Source organism: Chlorocebus sabaeus, chromosome 26, assembly GCF_047675955.1.
Source record: "Chlorocebus sabaeus isolate Y175 chromosome 26, mChlSab1.0.hap1, whole genome shotgun sequence".
NCBI lineage: Eukaryota > Metazoa > Chordata > Mammalia > Primates > Cercopithecidae > Chlorocebus > Chlorocebus sabaeus.
Window position 1 is genome coordinate 16,924,051 of NC_132929.1, and position 17,723 is coordinate 16,941,773.

General features: G+C 41.6%; 1 protein-coding gene across 4 annotated transcripts in view; it reads right to left on the minus strand.

Annotated features, from left to right (window-relative positions):
- The window catches only part of INO80 (INO80 complex ATPase subunit), a 140,623-nt gene that overhangs the window by 108,263 nt on the left and 14,637 nt on the right, over positions 1-17,723 (minus strand). For all 4 annotated transcript variants that reach the window (XM_008016982.3, XM_008016985.3, XM_008016984.3 and 1 more), the window contains exons 2-7: positions 11,949-12,134; positions 11,538-11,707; positions 11,379-11,446; positions 7,184-7,339; positions 2,480-2,600; positions 278-492 (exon numbers count right to left, since the gene is read on the minus strand). In XM_008016982.3, coding sequence (XP_008015173.1) covers positions 278-492; positions 2,480-2,600; positions 7,184-7,339; positions 11,379-11,446; positions 11,538-11,707; positions 11,949-12,091 — 873 coding nt within the window. In that variant the 5' untranslated portion in view covers positions 12,092-12,134. The remainder of the gene's footprint in view (positions 1-277; positions 493-2,479; positions 2,601-7,183; positions 7,340-11,378; positions 11,447-11,537; positions 11,708-11,948; positions 12,135-17,723) is intronic.

Genomic DNA, 17,723 nt, shown 5'->3' on the forward strand with positions numbered 1-17,723 from the left:
TATATTTAAGAAAACTGCATTCTTTCCTCGAAGAAGTTGTCCTCCAATTTTTTGACCAAGGAGCATCACACAATAACTAATTGTCCTGTGAATTCTGACCACATTCTAGAAGAAACTGTTAACTGAAGAGTACTACTCAGCATCTCCTTGATTCCAACAGATTAATTTCCTTGCGGAACTCCTATCTGTGAAAGTATCTAGCTCTCAGAGTTCCTCTTTAGTGGGTGGGAAGAGAATACATTCTCCCAATCTCCATGTCCTGGAGGCATTCACTTACCTTTGGTAGTTCCTTTTTCACAATGCTGAGCCATACTTTCCTGCGACGAGCATTCAACTGCTCAATGGATAAGTGCTTTTTCTTAGTGCCAGGGGGAGGTGCATCATGAGAAAACTTGGCAAAGACTTTGGTCTGGTGGTGATGGCGACGAGGGGATTCTTCAGAGGAAAGTTCTTCATCTCTTCGTCTTTTTTTCTTCACTTTTTTCAACTTAGCTGCAAAAGAAACAGATGCTAACAGGGTTGCACTTCCACAAAAGATGGTCACAAAGCAACCTCACAACTTAAAGAATGCAAGGTTCTTTCCTTATTCCACTTGACACTGACAACATATATCCCTTTATCTACTCAGACCCATGAATATCCCTAGAGGAAGAAAAATAACAGAGAAGAAGAAACATACTGATTGATAACTCACTAACCTGGAAAAGAACACTGGATACTCACTCTGTTTATATGAAAGTGAAATACAGAATAAAACCCGAGAACCAAATTTCTTTCTTTTTTTTTTCCCCAGAGACAGAGTCTCACCCTGTCGCCCAGGCAGGAGTGCAAGGGCGCAATCTTGGCTCACTGCAACCTCTGCCTCCCAGGTTCAAGTGATTCTCCCGCCTCAGCCTCCTGAGTAGCTGGGACTACAGGCACATGGCAAGAACCAAATTTATTTTGAACCTAATAGGTAAGCAAGTGTCTGAGGTATCACAGACTCAAGGAATAGTCAAAAGAAGGAAACTTATTTCTACTTGGTGGCAATATAAGGTGGCTATACATCTATGCAGTGTGGGGAAAATAAGAAAAAAGTATACCTATAAGGTGGATAAAGAAAAATAAAAGAGAAGAAAAAAACACACTGATATGTCACTAAGACTTGCAAGACAAAAATACATGAAACAAAACCTTAATTCAGGTTGGAGAAAGGGTGTGGAGGGTGAGAAAACACTAATAAAGATGATGGAAAAAGAAGGGAAGGCTAAAAGGAGCCTTTCTGAGTAGAATTCATACCGTCAAGCCTGGTGCGGTGGCTCACACCAGTAATCCCAGCACTTTTGAGAGGCCAAGACAGGCGGATCACCTGAGTTTAGGAGTTTGAGACCAGCCTGGCCAACATGGTGACACTCCATCTCTACTAAAAATACAAAAATTAGCCAGGTGTAGTGGCGTGCGCCTGTAATCCCAGCTACTCGGGAGGCTGAGGCATGAGAACTGCTTGAACTCAGGAAGTGGAGGTTGCAGTGAGCTGAGATAGTGCCACTGCACTCCAGCCTGGGTGACAGAGCAAGACTCCATCTCAAAAAAAAAAGAATTAATACTTTCACAGGAATAAAATTTGCCTTATAAAGATAGTTTAAAACTTTCTCTTTCAGTTTCCTTCCTGATATCCAGCTGCTGAGAGCTTAATAAGAGAGGAAAGGACATTTCCTGTCAAACATGCAAACAAACACTACAGAAGATCATCAGGAGGTGATCTATTTTAAATCACCTCGGACAGCAACAATGATAACTTATTCCAAACACTTCGGGTTACTTTTCTTACTTCTCTGTGCATAACCAACTTCCTATCCCAGAACATTTGCAATATTTGCAGTGTGTGTATAAGAAAAATGGAATAAACTAATTTTGCCTAAACCTTTAGCTAGGAATCCGTCTTTCCAATTGTAGAACTAAAGACTACAAGCCAAATATGAATTAAGGTTAATAATATAGTCTACCCTTCCTATCTGTGGGTTCTACATCATGGATTCAACCAACTGAGGATCAAAAATATTCAGGGAAAAAAAAAAAGAGAATTGTTGCAGCAGCTGTACTGAATACGTACAAACTTTTTTTGATTGTTATTCCCTAAACAATATAGGATTACAAGTATTTATATAGCATTTACATTGCATTAGATATTATAAGTAATCCAGAGATGACTTAAAGTATATGAGAGGATGTGCACAGCTCATATGCAAATACTATACCATTTTATATAAAGAACTTGAGCATCTCTGGATTTTGGTATCTGCCGGGGGTCCAGAATCCAATCACCCATGGATACCAAGGGGAAAATTGTACTTGCTACTAATTAGAAAGAGAGTTTTTCAAATAAAGCAAATTTCTACCATATGGACTATATATATATAAAGTCCAAATGCACCAGTAGGCCACATGCAATTCTGAAACTAAGAATGAATATATGTGGAAGGCAGTTCAACATGCTCACCTTTAAGTTTCTTTTCCTCCTTAAATTTCTTTTTCTTGGGTCCAAGTAGGTGCCGTTGCTGCTCATAGAAAGGGTCGTATGTGGAGAGCAGGCCTGCACTGTAGTACTGATATTGCTGCAACTGAAGCAGGCAAAGACCATGATGGGCCTGTTTTCTATAGTACAGCATTCAAATTATCTTTACTACAGAAAACTAAGCCAGAGGAAATCATAGCTTCTAAATACAGTATTCTTCCCACAAAGAGATCAGTAACATTTAGTATATCAAAGAGAATCCCTTCCTTAACTTCAAATGAGTTCAACTCCTATACATGTAACAGGTCACTGAAAATTTGATGGGTGCAGCACAGCAAGATGGCACAAGTATACATATGTAACAAACCGGCACGTTATGCACATGTACCCTAGAACTTAAAGTATAATTTAAAAAAAAAAAAAAAGAAAGCAAAACTCTTCATGCTTCTGAATTTCTACCAGAATACTTACTTAAACCTGACATATACTGAGACATGAAATTAATTCCTTGCAGAAATGTCTCCCATTGGAAATTCACAACCAAGAAATAAACCATATTTCTATTACCAGCAGGTCCTCAGATTTACTAAGGTTCCTAATGCTTGCTTTCCTTTTTTTCCTTTTTTTTTGAGACAAGAGTCTTGCTCTGTTGCCAGGCTGGAGTGCAGTGGTGTGATCTCGGCTCACTGCAACCTCCATCCCTTGGTTCAAGCAATTCTCGTGCCTCAGCCTCCCAAGTAGCTAGGATTACAAGCACACACCACCATATCCAGCTGATTTTTGTACTTTTAGTAGAGATGGGGTTTTACCACGTTGGCCAGGATGATCTTGATCTCCTGACCTCGTGGTCAGCCCATCTTGGCATCAGTCCACCTCAGCCTCCCAAAGTGCTGGGATTACAAGTGTGAGCCACTGCAACTGGCCCTTCATGCTTGCTTTTCTATTAGTCATATGTCTGCTTCAAATAGTCACCAGTCATCCCAATTCTTGAATCTTTCAAGTCTTTTCTCTCTTCATCTCCCACTAAGAGAGTCTGCTATCATTTAGATAGTACCTACATTGCCAAAATTCTAACATACGAATAATGTAATTCTTTCCATCCAGGAAGTGATAAGTAAACGCTTTTAAATATTTCACTTAATCCCCAAATCTCATATTAATTTTGTCTCACATATTACTAATGCATAAATATAAATTAAAATTAGGTAACCCACTGTTAAATCTCTTTCCTGGATTATAGCCAAATAAATTGTCCAAGGATTGAAATAAGACTGAAAGATTAACATGGGGAACTAATACAATGTCCTCTGTTAAAAATCAAAATTAAATTAGCATGGAGCGCCAAGTCCCTTAGTGCTGGAGTTTAAGAAGGAAGGAACTTTTTACATCAAATTGGTCAGATATTCTGTTTACCACTTCTACAGGTTTATAAGGTTCAGAATATTATTCCAATCTCTCTGAACTAATTTTGGACCTTAACTAATTGCTAGAAAATTCTTAGGTCTTCAAATATACTATTGTTCATTATGTACAATGTTCTACACTTGTAGAAATAGTCAGAACCCGGCTGGGCAGGGTGGCTCACCCCTGTAATCCCAGCACTTTGAGAGGCCGAGGCAGGCTAATCACCTGAGTTTGAGACCAGCCTGACGAACACTGAAAAACCCTGTCTCTACTAAAAATACAAAATTAGCTGGGCATGGTGGCGCATGCCTGTAACCCCAGCTACTCAGGTGACTGAAGCAGGAGTATCGCTTGAACCCAGAAGGTGGAGGTGGCAGTGAGCAAGTATCACGCCATTGCGCTCGAACCTGGGCAACAACAGCAAAATGAAAGAAAGAAAGAGAAAGAAAGAGAAGGAGAAGGAGAAAGAGAAAGAGAAGGAGGGAGAAGGAGAAGGAGAAGGAGAAGGAGAAGGAGAAGGAAGGAAGGAAGGAAGCAAGCAAGGAAGGAAGGAAAGAAGGGACAGAAAGAAAGAGAAAAAAAGAAAGAAAGAAAGAAAAAGAAAAAGAAAGAAAGAAAGAAAGAGGCCGGGCGCGGTGGCTCAAGCCTGTAATCCCAGCACTTTGGGAGGCCGAGACGGGCGGATCACGAGGTCAGGAGATCGAGACCATCCTGGCTAACCCGGTGAAACCCCGTCTCTACTAAAAAAATACAAAAAACTAGCCGGGCGAGGTGGCGGGCGCCTGTAGTCCCAGCTACTCGGGAGGCTGAGGCAGGAGAATGGCGTGAACCCGGGAGGCGGAGCTTGCAGTGAGCAGAGATCCGGCCACTGCACTCCAGCCTGGGCGACAGAGCGAGACTCCGTCTCAAAAAAAAAAAAAAAAAAAAAAAAAAAAAAAAAAAAAGAAAGAAAGAAAGAAAGAAAGAGAAAGAAAGAAAGAAAGAAAAGAAAAAAGAAAAGAAAAGAAAAGAAAAGAAAGGAAAGAAAGAAAGAGAAAAGAAAGAAAGAAAAGAAAGAGTTAGAAGGCTTTGGTAACAACGTTCAAATAGCTGTCACTCAAAACTATCATCATTTTAATGTTAGTGTATGAAGAGCTTTCCAAGAGAGAAACACTACTCCCAAAGAGCAAGTGCATGAATAAGCAACACTAGAATGTAAGCATTCCGGTAATTCCTCAAAAGGCTAAGCAAGAAATTTCCATATGACCCAGCAATTTCTCTGTTAAGTACATAATAAAGAGAAATGAAAACACATCCACACAAAACCTGTACACAAATTTTCATAGCAGCATTATTCAAAATAGCCAAAAAGTAGAAATACGTTAATCATAGTTCATGAACTGGACAATGCATATATAAAGTAAGGTATAAATACAACAAATACTTGCAATAAAAAGAAATGAAATGCTGATACATGCTACAACATTAATCAATCTTGAAAATATGACACTAAGTGAGAGAAGCTGGACACAGCCACATGTTGCATGATTCCATTTGTATAAAATGTATAGAATGGGCACATTTATAGAAACAGAGTGGATTGGGCTGGGGATGGTGGCTCACGCCTATAATCCCAGCACTTTGGGAGGCCAAGGCAGAAGGATCACCTGGGGTCAGGAGCTCGAGACCAACCTGGCCAACATGGTGAAAACCTGTCTTTACTGAAAATGAAAAAATAAGCCAGGCGTGGTGGCGCACGCTTGTAATCCCAGCTACTCGGTAGGCTGAGCAGGAGACTCACTTGACCCTGGGAGGCAGAGGTTGCAGTGAGCCAAGATCGTGCCACTGCACTCCAGCCTGGGCAACAGAGCGAGACTGTCTCAAAAAAAAAAAAAAAAGAGAATAGAGTGGATTGGTGGTTGTCTGGGCTGAGGGATAGATAAAATGAGGGGCAATAGCTAAGGGGCACGCAGTTTATGAGGTGATGTAAATATTCTGGAATTAGGCAGTAATGATAGTAACACAACTCTATGAATATATTTAAAAAACACTGAATTGCACACTATATAAGGCTAAAGTTTTGTTATATGAATTACATCTCAATAAAGCTGCTCTATCACTACCAAAACATAAAGTTAAAATGACGTATCTTTTTTTTTGAAGAACATATCTTTTAGTCCAGTACATTTGAAGTATTAGTAGTTTAATTTCATTGATATCAGAGAATTTTAGAAAAAAAAATTTTTTTTTTTTTTGAGATGAAGTCTCGCTCTGTTACCCAGGCAGGAGTGCAGTGGCATGATCTCGGCTCACTGCAACCTCCACCTCCTGGGTTCAAGCGATTCTCCTGCCTCAGCCTCCTGAGTAGCTGGGATTACAGGCATGTGCCACCATGCCCAGCTAATTTTGTATTTATAGTAGAGACAGGGTTTCTCCATGCTGGTCAGGCTGGTCTCGAACTCCAGACCTCAGGTGATTCACCTGCCTGGGCCTCCCAAAGTGCTGGGATCACAGGCGTTGAGTCGCCGCGCCCAGCCAAGTTTTTGTATTTTTAGTAGAGATGGCGTTTCACCAAGTTGGCTAGGTTGGTCTCGAACTCCTGACCTTAAGTGATCAGCCCACTTCAGCCTCCCAAAGTGCTGGGATTACAGGCGTGAGCCACCGCACCCAGTCAGGAATTTTCTTTAAGTTCCGGGGTACATGTGCAAGATGTGCATGTTTGTTACACGGGTAAATATGTGCCATGTGGTCTGCTGCACCTATCAACCCATCACCTAAGTATTGAGCCCGGTATGCATTAGCTATTTTTCCTGATGCTCTCCCTCCTCCTGCACCCATCTGCCCAGGCCCCAGTGTGTCTTGTTCCCCTCCCTGTGTCCATGTGTTCTCACTGTTCAGCTCCCACTTACACTTACTGCTGAGGATAATTTCCAGCTCCACAAAATGATGTTATCTTGAGATGGAGTCTCGCTCTGTCACCAGGCAGGAATGCAGTGGCGTGATCTCGGCTCACTGCAACCTCCGCCTCTGGGTTCAAGCGATTCTCCAGCCTCAGCCTCCTGAGTAGCTGGTACAGGCGCACGCCACCACACCTAGCTAATTTTTGTATTTTCAGTAGAGAGGGGGTTTCACCATGTTGGCCGGGATGGTTTCAATCTCTCGACCTCATGATCCGCCTGCCTCAGCCTCCCAAAGTACTGGGATTACAGGTGTGAGCCACCACGCCCAGCCAAAATGATGTATCTTTAATGACTATAAAGCAGAGGGTGAATACTCAGTCTGAAGTGTTCCTCCTGAAACTCTTACCTCCTTGTCTTTACTATACTTATTTTGGTGAAGTTTCTTATATTTGTGTAGCCGAAGCATGTTGTGAAGTTCTTCTCTGCTGAGATTGAGTTCTTCTTCATCATCGTCTTCACTCTGAGAATCAGCCTCGCTGGATTCATCACTTAGCAAAATGCTCTGAAAAGGATGAAAATAGAAATGTATCTTTTGCTGTGAAGCAATTCCATTTATAATCCAAGCATTTTTTCCCAGATACAAAACAATGACAAAAACAGCAGGAAGACAGACACTCCAGTTCCCCTTATGATACGCTTTATAAATTCAACTGAAAAACATTAAGGATACTAATTAAACTTAGGGAATACAAATTAAAATGCAATAAAACATGGGACATGTTGGCCGGGCGCGGTGGCTCAAGCCTGTAATCCCAGCACTTTGGGAGGCCGAGACGGGCGGATCACGAGGTCAGGAGATCGAGACCATCCTGGCTAACACGGTGAAACCCCGTCTCTACTAAAAAATACAAAAAAAAAACTAGCCGGGTGAGATGGCGGGCGCCTGTAGTCCCAGTTACTCGGGAGGCTGAGGCAGGAGAATGGCGTAAACCCGGGAGGCGGAGCTTGCAGTGAGCTGAGATCCGGCCACTGCACTCCAGCCTGGGCGACAGAGCAAGACTCCGTCTCAAAAAAAAAAAAAAAAAAAAAAAAAAAAAAAAAAAATGGGACATGCTATCAGCAACAAGGCTAAAAATTCCTCTGAATACTTACAAAAGTAGAAACAATACATAACTATCCTATACATACAAACTATACATACATGCCAAACATGAAGGCAAAAAACACAACTACCTATAGGGTATAAAGAAATACAGAAAGCAAGCTGTAATGGCCCAAAAGGAGAAATATCCCAAATATCCATGTATTGATAAACGGATATATAAAATGTGGAATATCCAGATGAGGTGTAATTCAGCCATGAAAAGGAATAACACATTAGTAGGTGCTACAATATGAAGAATCTTGAAAATGTTATGCTAAATTAAAGAAGCCAGTCATAAAAGGTCACATGTTATCATAGGATTCAATTTATACGAAATGTCTAGCCTGGGAGTGGTGGCTCACACCTGTAATCCCAACACTTTGGCAGGCCCAGGCAGGAGGATTGCTTGAAGCCAAGAGTTCGAGACCAACTTGGGCAACCTAATAAGATCTCTTCGGTACAGAAAAAGGCATGTGCCTATAGTCCCAGCTACTTGGGAGACAGAGGAGGGAGGACTGCTTGACCCCAGAAGTTTGAGGGTGCAGTGAGCTATGGCTGCACCACTGCACTCCAACCTAGGAAACAGCAAGAGCCTATCTCTTAAAAAGGAAACAAAAACAAAACCAAAAATTCCAGAAGCGGCAAATCAATACAGACAAAAAGCAGACTAGCAGCTGCCAAGAGACAGAGGAAATAGAAAATGGAGAGTGACTGCTGGCCGGGCGCAGTGGCTCACATCTGTAATCCCAGCACTTTGGGAGGCCGAGGCAGGGGGATCACAAGGTCAGGAGTTTGAGAACAGTCTGGCCAACATGGTGAAACCCTGTCTCTCCTAAAAATACAAAAATTAGCTGGGCGTGGTGGCGAGCGCCTGTAGTTCCAGCTACTTGGGAGGTGGAGGCAGGAGAATCACTTGAACCCAGGAGGCAGAGGCTGCAGTGAGCTGAGATCGCACCACTGCACTACAGCCTGGGCGACAGAGAAAGACTCCATCTCAAAAAAAAAAGAAAAAAGAAAATGGAGAGTGACTGCTAACGGGTACAAGGTTCATTTTAGAATGTTAAAAATTTTCTAAGATTACATTGTAATCATGGGTATACAACTTTGTAAATACATGAAAAACTACTAAATTTTAACCTTTAAAAGGGTGAATTTGGCCAGGCACGGTGGCTCACACCTGTAATCCCAGCACTTTGGGAGGCTGAGGCAGGCAGATTGCTTGAGCTCAGGAGTTCGAGACCAGCCTGGGCAACATGGCGAAACCCCCAAAAATTAGCTGAACATGGTGGTGCGGGCCTGTAGTCCTACTTCACAGGTGTGAGACTGGAGGATCACTAGAGCCCAGGAGGTCGAAGCTGCACTAAGCTGAGATTGTGCCACCGCACTCCCTCCAGGGTGAAAAAGTGAGACCCTGTCTCAAAAATAAACAAACAAAAATAAAATAAAATGAAAAGGTGAAATTTATGGCAATGAATTATAACTCAATTTTTCAAAATATGACAGCTAAGCATAACAATTTCTGCATTTCCAACAGCCTAAAGCGTCACTGATATTGACCAAATCGGACCTTTTACATATGAGCCTTTTGAAGGACCTAGTGATAATAATGAAGGCTTTTAATTGCTTTTGAGTACTTCATAGGAAAAGTAGAAAAGATAAATAATTAGTTTCAATAAAAGAAGTACTATCCTTGGCCGGGCGCGGTGGCTCACGCCTGTAATCTCAGCACTTTGGGAGGCCGAGGTGGGCGGATCACAAGGTCAGGAGATTGAGACCACAGTGAAACCCCATCTCTACTAAAAATACAAAAAAAAATTAGCCAGGCGCGGTGGTGGGCGCCTGTAGTCCCAGCTACTCAAGAGGCTGAGGCAGGAGAATGGCATGAACCCAGGAAGCAGAGCTTGCAGTGAGCCCAGATCGCACCACTGCACTCCAGCCTGGGGGACAGAGCGAGACTTCGTCTCAAAAAAAAAAAAGAAATACTATCCTTAATTCAGTTTGGCCACTGACAGTAATCTTGTAAGAGTGTAAATGAGATTAACAACCTCTCTGCTTGTAAACACTCCAATGGCTTAAGACTACAACGACAGTAAAACACAAATTCCTTAACATAGTGTATAAGACCTATGTGATCATAGCCTTGTAACTTCATCTTCCACCATCCTCCTCATTCACTGTGCTCTAGCCATACTAGACTTCTTCTTCTGCCAAGCATACTAAGCTGTTTCTTTCCTCAGGACTTTTACGGTTGTTCCTTCTGACTGAAATGCTGTTACCCTAGATACAAGATGGTTCTCTGTGATCATTCAGAATCAGTTGAAATGTTACCTCTTTAAAGAAGCCATGTTTATTTACTTGTTTACAGGCTTACTAACTGCTTGCCTCCTTTAGAATGTAAGCACCACTGGGCAGGAAACTTGCGCAACCATAATAGTACCTGGCACGTGCACATGGATGCACTAAATCAACATCTGTTCAATGAATAAACTACTCAGGAACTTACGAAAGTTATAGAATTAATATTCCTGATTATGCGACCCAATGAATGCAAGGACTTCATCTGATAAATTTTTGTACTTCCTCTTTCCCCTCAGTACATTATAACAGGTTGAGCATCCCTATTCCAAAAACCCAAAACACCCCAAAATCTCAAAGGTTTTGAGCACCAATAAGATGACACAAGTGGAAAATTCCACACCTGACCTCATGTAACAGGTCACAGTCAAAACACAGGTATACAACACAGAGTTTATTCAGCATCCCCAAGGGAAAAATATACCATCAGGCAATGTGTATAATGTGTATATAAAACATAAATGAATTTTGTGTTTATTAACTTGGGTCCCATCTCCAAGATATCTCATTTTGTATTGCAAATATTTAAAAAAAAAAAAAAATCTGAGGCTGGGTGTGGTGGCTCACGCCTATAATCCCAGCACTACGGGAGGCCGAGGTGGGCGGATCACCTGAGGTCAGGAGTTCAAGACCAACCTAGCTAACATGGTGAAACCCTGTTTCTACTAAAAATACAAAAAAATTAGCCGGGCATGGTGGTGCGTGCCTGTAATCCCAGCTACTCGGGAGGGTGAGCCAGAAGAATTGCTTGAACCCGGGAGGCAGAGGTTGCAGTGAGCTGAGATCACGCCATTGCACTCCAGCTTGGGCAACAAGAGCGAAACACCAACTCAAAAACAAAGAAACAAACAAAATCTGAAACACGTCTGGTCTCAAACATTTCAGATTAGCAATACTCAACCTGTACTCAATTCATGTTTGCTAAATGACTTCACTGAATCCTCCAGATTTTCTCGATAATCTCTTCAAAAAAACACATCCAGTATAAAGGACTCATATTTGAAAAACTCTGTCAATCTGCCAAAATGAGTTGACAACTTTCCCATCTATTAGTAACTTTAGTAGACTATATGCATTGTAAACATTCTGCTTTATCTCTTACCTTTAGCCACTTTCTGCTTTTCTTCAGCTTAGAGAAATTATATAAATTCCCCTTATCACACTTTGATTCTGTATAAAGAAACACAAAGAATAAAAAAATTAAAGGATGACTGCCCCAAGATAACTGATAGTCCAAAGCGGGATGTCACACCACACTGACCTGACTGTAGAACTCCATTCAGAGAATATGTGTTCAACATTCCAGAACTGCCTGCTCCAGAAGTTTCTCCAAGCAATGAATTTGGAGGTTCTTCCTTAACTTGTATTAAGGGATCCCCAGATTGGGGCAATAAGGGATTACTGTCATCCAGTCCATCTTCACTGTCATCACTATAAATTGAAGAATGAATCCACAATTACAGCTGACTCAATAAAATATGATAATTTAAAGTTAGTACAACTGGACACATTACAGAAGAAACTGATCCTCTGAAATAAATTGACTGTTTTTATTTGAAAGAGGCAAAAGAAAATATCAAATATAAAAATCATAAGATACTTTAATCCTATAAAATCTATAAGGATGATGGAAATCAGGAATTTGGTAAAATATATTGCAAAGATAACATACCTAGAAATATTTCTATTGAAGATGGCTGACGTTTGTCGCAGGAAATGGTCCAACCGGAGGGCCCTCTCCAAGTACTGAAGATAGAGGGGCTTTGCCAGCTCGGTGCAGCCGCCATCATCCCTGGCACCCAACTCCGAGGCCATAGAACAAATCTGTCTTCATGCACAAGGACCTCCGACTGCACGGCTGCAGAACAGAGATAAGAAGTGAAAGATGAAATTACTATCCATTCTCCCCTTCTCTTGCCTGCTTGCTCCCAATATGAAGAGAAATCAGACCTTCTAGAACACAAGACACTCAGAAGATAGGAGTCTGCAGAAAAGATCATGATAAAGCTCTTGTTAGACACTGCCTCCTAAAGCAAAGGCAGAAGTTAAAAGGATATGAAGAATATAAAAATAAAGCAACACGGTTACATTTCACAATGAAAATTCATATTATACTTTTTCAAAATAGTATCTTAAAATGTATATCCACTTCCTTTATCCCTTTCAATAAAAAATTGCCCAAAACTATGAATAAACAACTATCCAAATCTACACCCCAAGCTCACTGTTGTGCACCTCAGAAAGGAAAGTACTAGAGGAGCACTCGTTCTCAGCATTACCTTCAAAATAGGTGCCACCCTCTTCATTTTGAATTCATATTCGTACATATATGTAAGTATCTTATTTACAAGGGAATAGATGTATCGGCAGAGTATCTTACTATCCTTTGTAAAAATGCTATAATGAGTAAAATTTAGAAATGATTTAGAAAATTGGAGCAAAAAGAATAAAAGTGAGGGTGAGAAATACGGGTATAGCCTAAGCATTGTCTTTGTTACCTTACATTGTTTTTTTTTTTTTTTTTTTTTTTTTGAGACGGAGTCTCGCTCTGTCGCCCAGGCTGGAGTGCAGTGGCCGGATCTCAGCTCACTGCAAGCTCCGCCTCCCGGGTTCACGCCATTCTCCTGCCTCAGCCTCCCGAGTAGCTGGGACTAGAGGCGCCGCCACCTCGCCCGGCTAGTTTTTTGTATTGTTAGTAGAGACGGGGTTTCACCGTGTTAGCCAGGATGGTCTCGATCTCCTGACCTCGTGATCCGCCCGTCTCGGCCTCCCAAAGTGCTGGGATTACAGGCTTGAGCCACCGCGCCCGGCACCTTACATTGTTAAAGACAACGTTAGGGTCAGAACATCTTCACTAGAGACATAATCACACAATCAGTATAACAACTTTTCTCCCACCACTTTCTTGTTTGTTTTTGTTTTTGTTTTTTGAGATGGAGTCTCACTCTGTCGCCCAGGCTGGAGTTCAAGCAATTCTCCTGCCTCAGCCTCCCGAGTAGCTGGGACTACAGGAGCCCATCACCACGCCCAGCTAATTTTTGCATTTTTAGTGGAGATGGGGTTTCACCATGTTGGTCAGGCTGGTCTTGAACTCCTGATCTCAAGCAATCCACCTGCCTCAGCCTCCCAAAGTGTTGGGATTACAGGCGTGAGCCACTGCGCCCAGCCTTCTCCCACCACTTTCAAACAGTAACTTCTGCCTTATACCTGGTTATCTCTAAATACTTAAATGGTTACGGTAGAATTAAATAATGACTTAATTTAGACTAATAAGCCCACCAAATGACGTAAATACTCAATAAGCCATAGATTATTATTTCTTTCAGACAGAGTTTCACTCTTGCAGTGGGGTGATGTCAGCTCAGGGCAACCTCTGCTTCATAGGTTCAAGTGATTCTCCTGCCTCAGGCTCCCAAGTAGCTGGGATTACAGGCGTCCGCCACCACGCTCGGTTAATTTTTTGTATTTTCAGTAGAGACAGGGTTTCACCATGTTGGCCGGGCTGGTCTCGAACTGCTAACCTCAGGTGATCCACCCATCCCAGCCTTCCAAAGTGCTAGGATTCCAGGCATGAGCCACTGCGCCCCGTCCCATAAATTATTCTATTAAAAGTTCCTAAAACAAACTAAGTGAGGCTGGGCACGGTGGCTCACGCCTGTAATCCCAGCACCTTGGGAGGCCGAGGTGGGCGGATCATTTGAAGTCAGGAGTTTGAGACCAGCATAGCCAACATGGTAAAACCCTGTCTCTACTAAAAATACAAAAATTAGCTGGGCGTGGTGGCGGACACCTGTAATCCCATCTACTCAGGAGACTGAGGCAGGAGAATCGCTTGAACCTGGGAGGCAGAAGTTGCAGTGAGCCGAGACTGTGCCACTGCACTCCAGCCTGGGCAATGACAGCAAAACCCATCTCAAAAAAAAAAAAAAAAAAAAAAAAAACACTAAGTTATAAGATTTTTGTTGTTTCTTTGTATTTTTAGTAGAGACGGGGTTTCACCGTGTTAGCCAGCATGGTCTTCTGACCTTGTGATCTGCCTGCCTCGGCCTCCCAAAGTGCTGGGATTACAGGCGTGGGCCCCCACGCCTGGCCAACTAAGTGACAAGCTTTAAAGGCAATCATGTATCTTTGAGTTGTCTTTTTTTTTTTTTTTTTTTTTTTTACAGTTTTCTAATATAACCTTTCTATCTAAAACAGTATAACTTCTAGAAAAACCAGGAGAAAATCTTCATGACTGACCATAAAAAGTTCTAGATACACAATCAAAAGCAAGAAAGATCAAAAATGAGACCACGCAAATTAAAAACGTTTACACTTTAAAGTATATCAAGAAAATGAAGACAAACTAGGCACAGTAGCTCATGCCTGTAATCCCAACACTCTGGGAGACTGAAGCGGAAGGATCACTTGAGCCCAGGAAGACAAGATCAACCTGGGCAACACAGTGAGATCCCATCTCTTCAAAAGAATTTAAAATCAGCTGGGCATGGTGGCACAGGCCTCTGGACAAACTATTAGGGAGGCTGAAGTGGGAGGATCATTTACAGCCCAGGAGGTTGAGGCTACAGTGAGCCATGATCTTGCAACTGCACTCCAGCCTGGGTGACACAAAAAGAAAAAAAAAGAAAAAGAAAAAGAAAATGAAGACAAGCCACAGACTAGAAGATATTTGCAAGTCATCTATCTGATAAAGGTCTTGTATTCACATAAACAACTCCTTTTTTTACACAGTTGTTTGTCAGTGTGTACACGTAAAACTTACAACTCTGTAAGATAAATAACCCAATTTAAAAATGGGCAAAAGATTTTGAACAGACATTTTACCAGCAAAGATGTAAGACTACCTAATGGACACATGAAAAAATGCTGAATATCAATAAATTAAAAATAAAATTACAGCAACATACTACTTTATACCCACTAGAATAATAAAAAAGATAGGCTAGACACAGTGGCTCACACCTATAATCCCAACATTTAGGAGGCTGAAGTGGGTGGATCCACTGAGCCCAGGAGTTTGAGACCAGCCTGGGCAACAGAGCAGGACCCTGTCTCTACAAAAAATTTTAAAATTAGCCAAGTATGGTGATGCATGCCTGTAGTGCCAGCTACTCAAGAGGCTGAGTCAAGAGGATTGCTTGAGCCCAGGAAGTCCAGGCTGCAGTAAGCTATCATTGTGCCACTGCGCTCTAGCCTGGAGTAAGACCCTGTCTCAAAAAAAAACCACACAAGAGAGTGAGAGAAAGGGAAAGAAAAAAAAAAAAAAGTTCCAAACTCCCATTGTGGCGACAGTTGCACAATTCTGTAAATCTACCAAAAATATATTCAAAATATGCAGAACTGTGTATTTTATTTAAAGTATGTGAATTTCATAGTATGTAAATTGTCAGTCTTGATAACATGAAGAAAAAAGAAAGCTAAAAAATAATTTTGGCCAGGTGCAGTGGCTGAAGCTTGTAATCCCAGCACTTTCGGAGGTAAGGCAGGAGGACAGCTTGAGTCCAAGAGTTCAAGACCAGCCTGAGTAACATAGCAAGACCTTGTCTCTACAAAATAAATTTAAAAATTAGCTGAGTGTGGTGGCATGCACCTGTAATCCCAGCTATTCAGGAGGCTGAGGAGGGAGGATGGTTTGATGCCTAAGAGGCTGAGACCTCAGTGAGTCATGAATGCACCACTGTACTCTAGCCTGTGTAACAGAGTGAGACTATCAAAAAAAAAAAAAAAACTTTAAATTTCACCTTTTCAAAGTGAGACCTAACATACCCACTCCAGAAGATTTCAAAGACATCGGTTTTTAAAATACAACAAAATTCCCTTAATTAGAGAACAGCAAATAATTCATCTTGATGCATGTATAAATCAGTAAAAGTACTCTGCTTGGCTCCACCCCAAGCTTTTATTACAGAACAATTAATCCATGCTCTACTTATTTTACCTGATAACAAAGATGACACTAATTAACGAGGTATGACTACCAAGTAATACTGAGTGATTCAAAAGGAATGGAATATTTTCAAAACTTATTCCTCAGTACCTATGTGAGTATGAAATCAAAAACAATTTGTTGAAGAAAGACCATAGTTACTTCTAGTCTTACAATGCTCAATATACACTCCCTTTGGACGCCCCGTATACATCAATCCTATCAATTGATTCATCCCAGAAATCATCTTTGCAGCACATCACCACTGATGGCTGAAATGACAGGTGCAATGCAATCCCTTATGTCCACCATACCACCAAAAAAAGGTGCTGCAAGCACGAAATTCTCCACATATCTCCACAAGTAGTCTTATGATGACATCTGGAGAACCAAGTTATATCATTTTTTAAGTGTTCAATTTTTTTCTTTATGGTGGCAAAATATACATAACATAAAAACTTACCTCTTTAACCATTTTTAAGTGTACACTTCAGTGGCATTATATACTTTCACATTGTTGTACAACCATTACTACCTACCATCCACAATTTTTTCTTTTTTTTTTTTCTTTTTTTTTTTTTGAGACAGTCTCCCTCTGTCGCCCAGGCTGGAGCACAATGGGGCTATCTTGGCTCACCACAATCTCCGCCTCCTGGGTTCAAGTAGTTCTCTCACCTCCAGCCTCCCAAGTAGCTGGGACTATAGGCACATGCCACCACACCTGGCTAATTTTTGTATTTCTAGTAGAGATGGAGTTTTACCATGTTGGCCAGGCTGGTCTCAAACTCCTGGCCTCAAGTGATCCACCCACCTCAGCCTCCCAAAGTACTGGGATTACAGGCAGGCATCAGTCACCCACTGGGCTGACAATTATTTTTTTGTCACCTTTTAAGATTGCTGGCCTCCCAATTCAGCCTAGTCTTGATTAGCATGTTAAAAGCTGCTGCTATAATAACCACTTTCACCTCCTCTACTTGTCTCTCATTCCCTACAAGAAAACTGCATGGCCATCACCCTGACCCATCTGTTATTGTCCAGCTTCAGCAAAACACTTGATAATTCTCAATAACCCTTTTACCCACCTTCTATCAATTGTTTCTCATTCTCTACCAAGATTACTTCAAATCTTTTTTCCCTCTTCCTCAAAATTCTGAAGTCATTCCCCATTTATCTTGGAAGAGCCTGAGAAGCAAATCATTCCATCCTCTTTTATTTCACCTTAGCTCAATAGTTTCCTCTTACCTGTTGTGTTATTTGAGTCACCAACACAAATAAACTTTATTTGTAACTCTTAGTCAAGGTGATTCTCCATACTCGTACAAAAGATATGACTATTTCTTGCCGGGCACAGTGGCTTGTGTCTGTAATCCCAGCACTCTGGGAGGCTGAGGCGGGCGGATCACAAGGTCAGGAGTTCGAGACCAACCTGGCTAACACGGTGAAATCCTGTCTTTACTAAAAATACAAAAAATTGGCTGGGCATGGTGGCTAACGCCTGTAATCTCAGCACTTTGGGAGGCC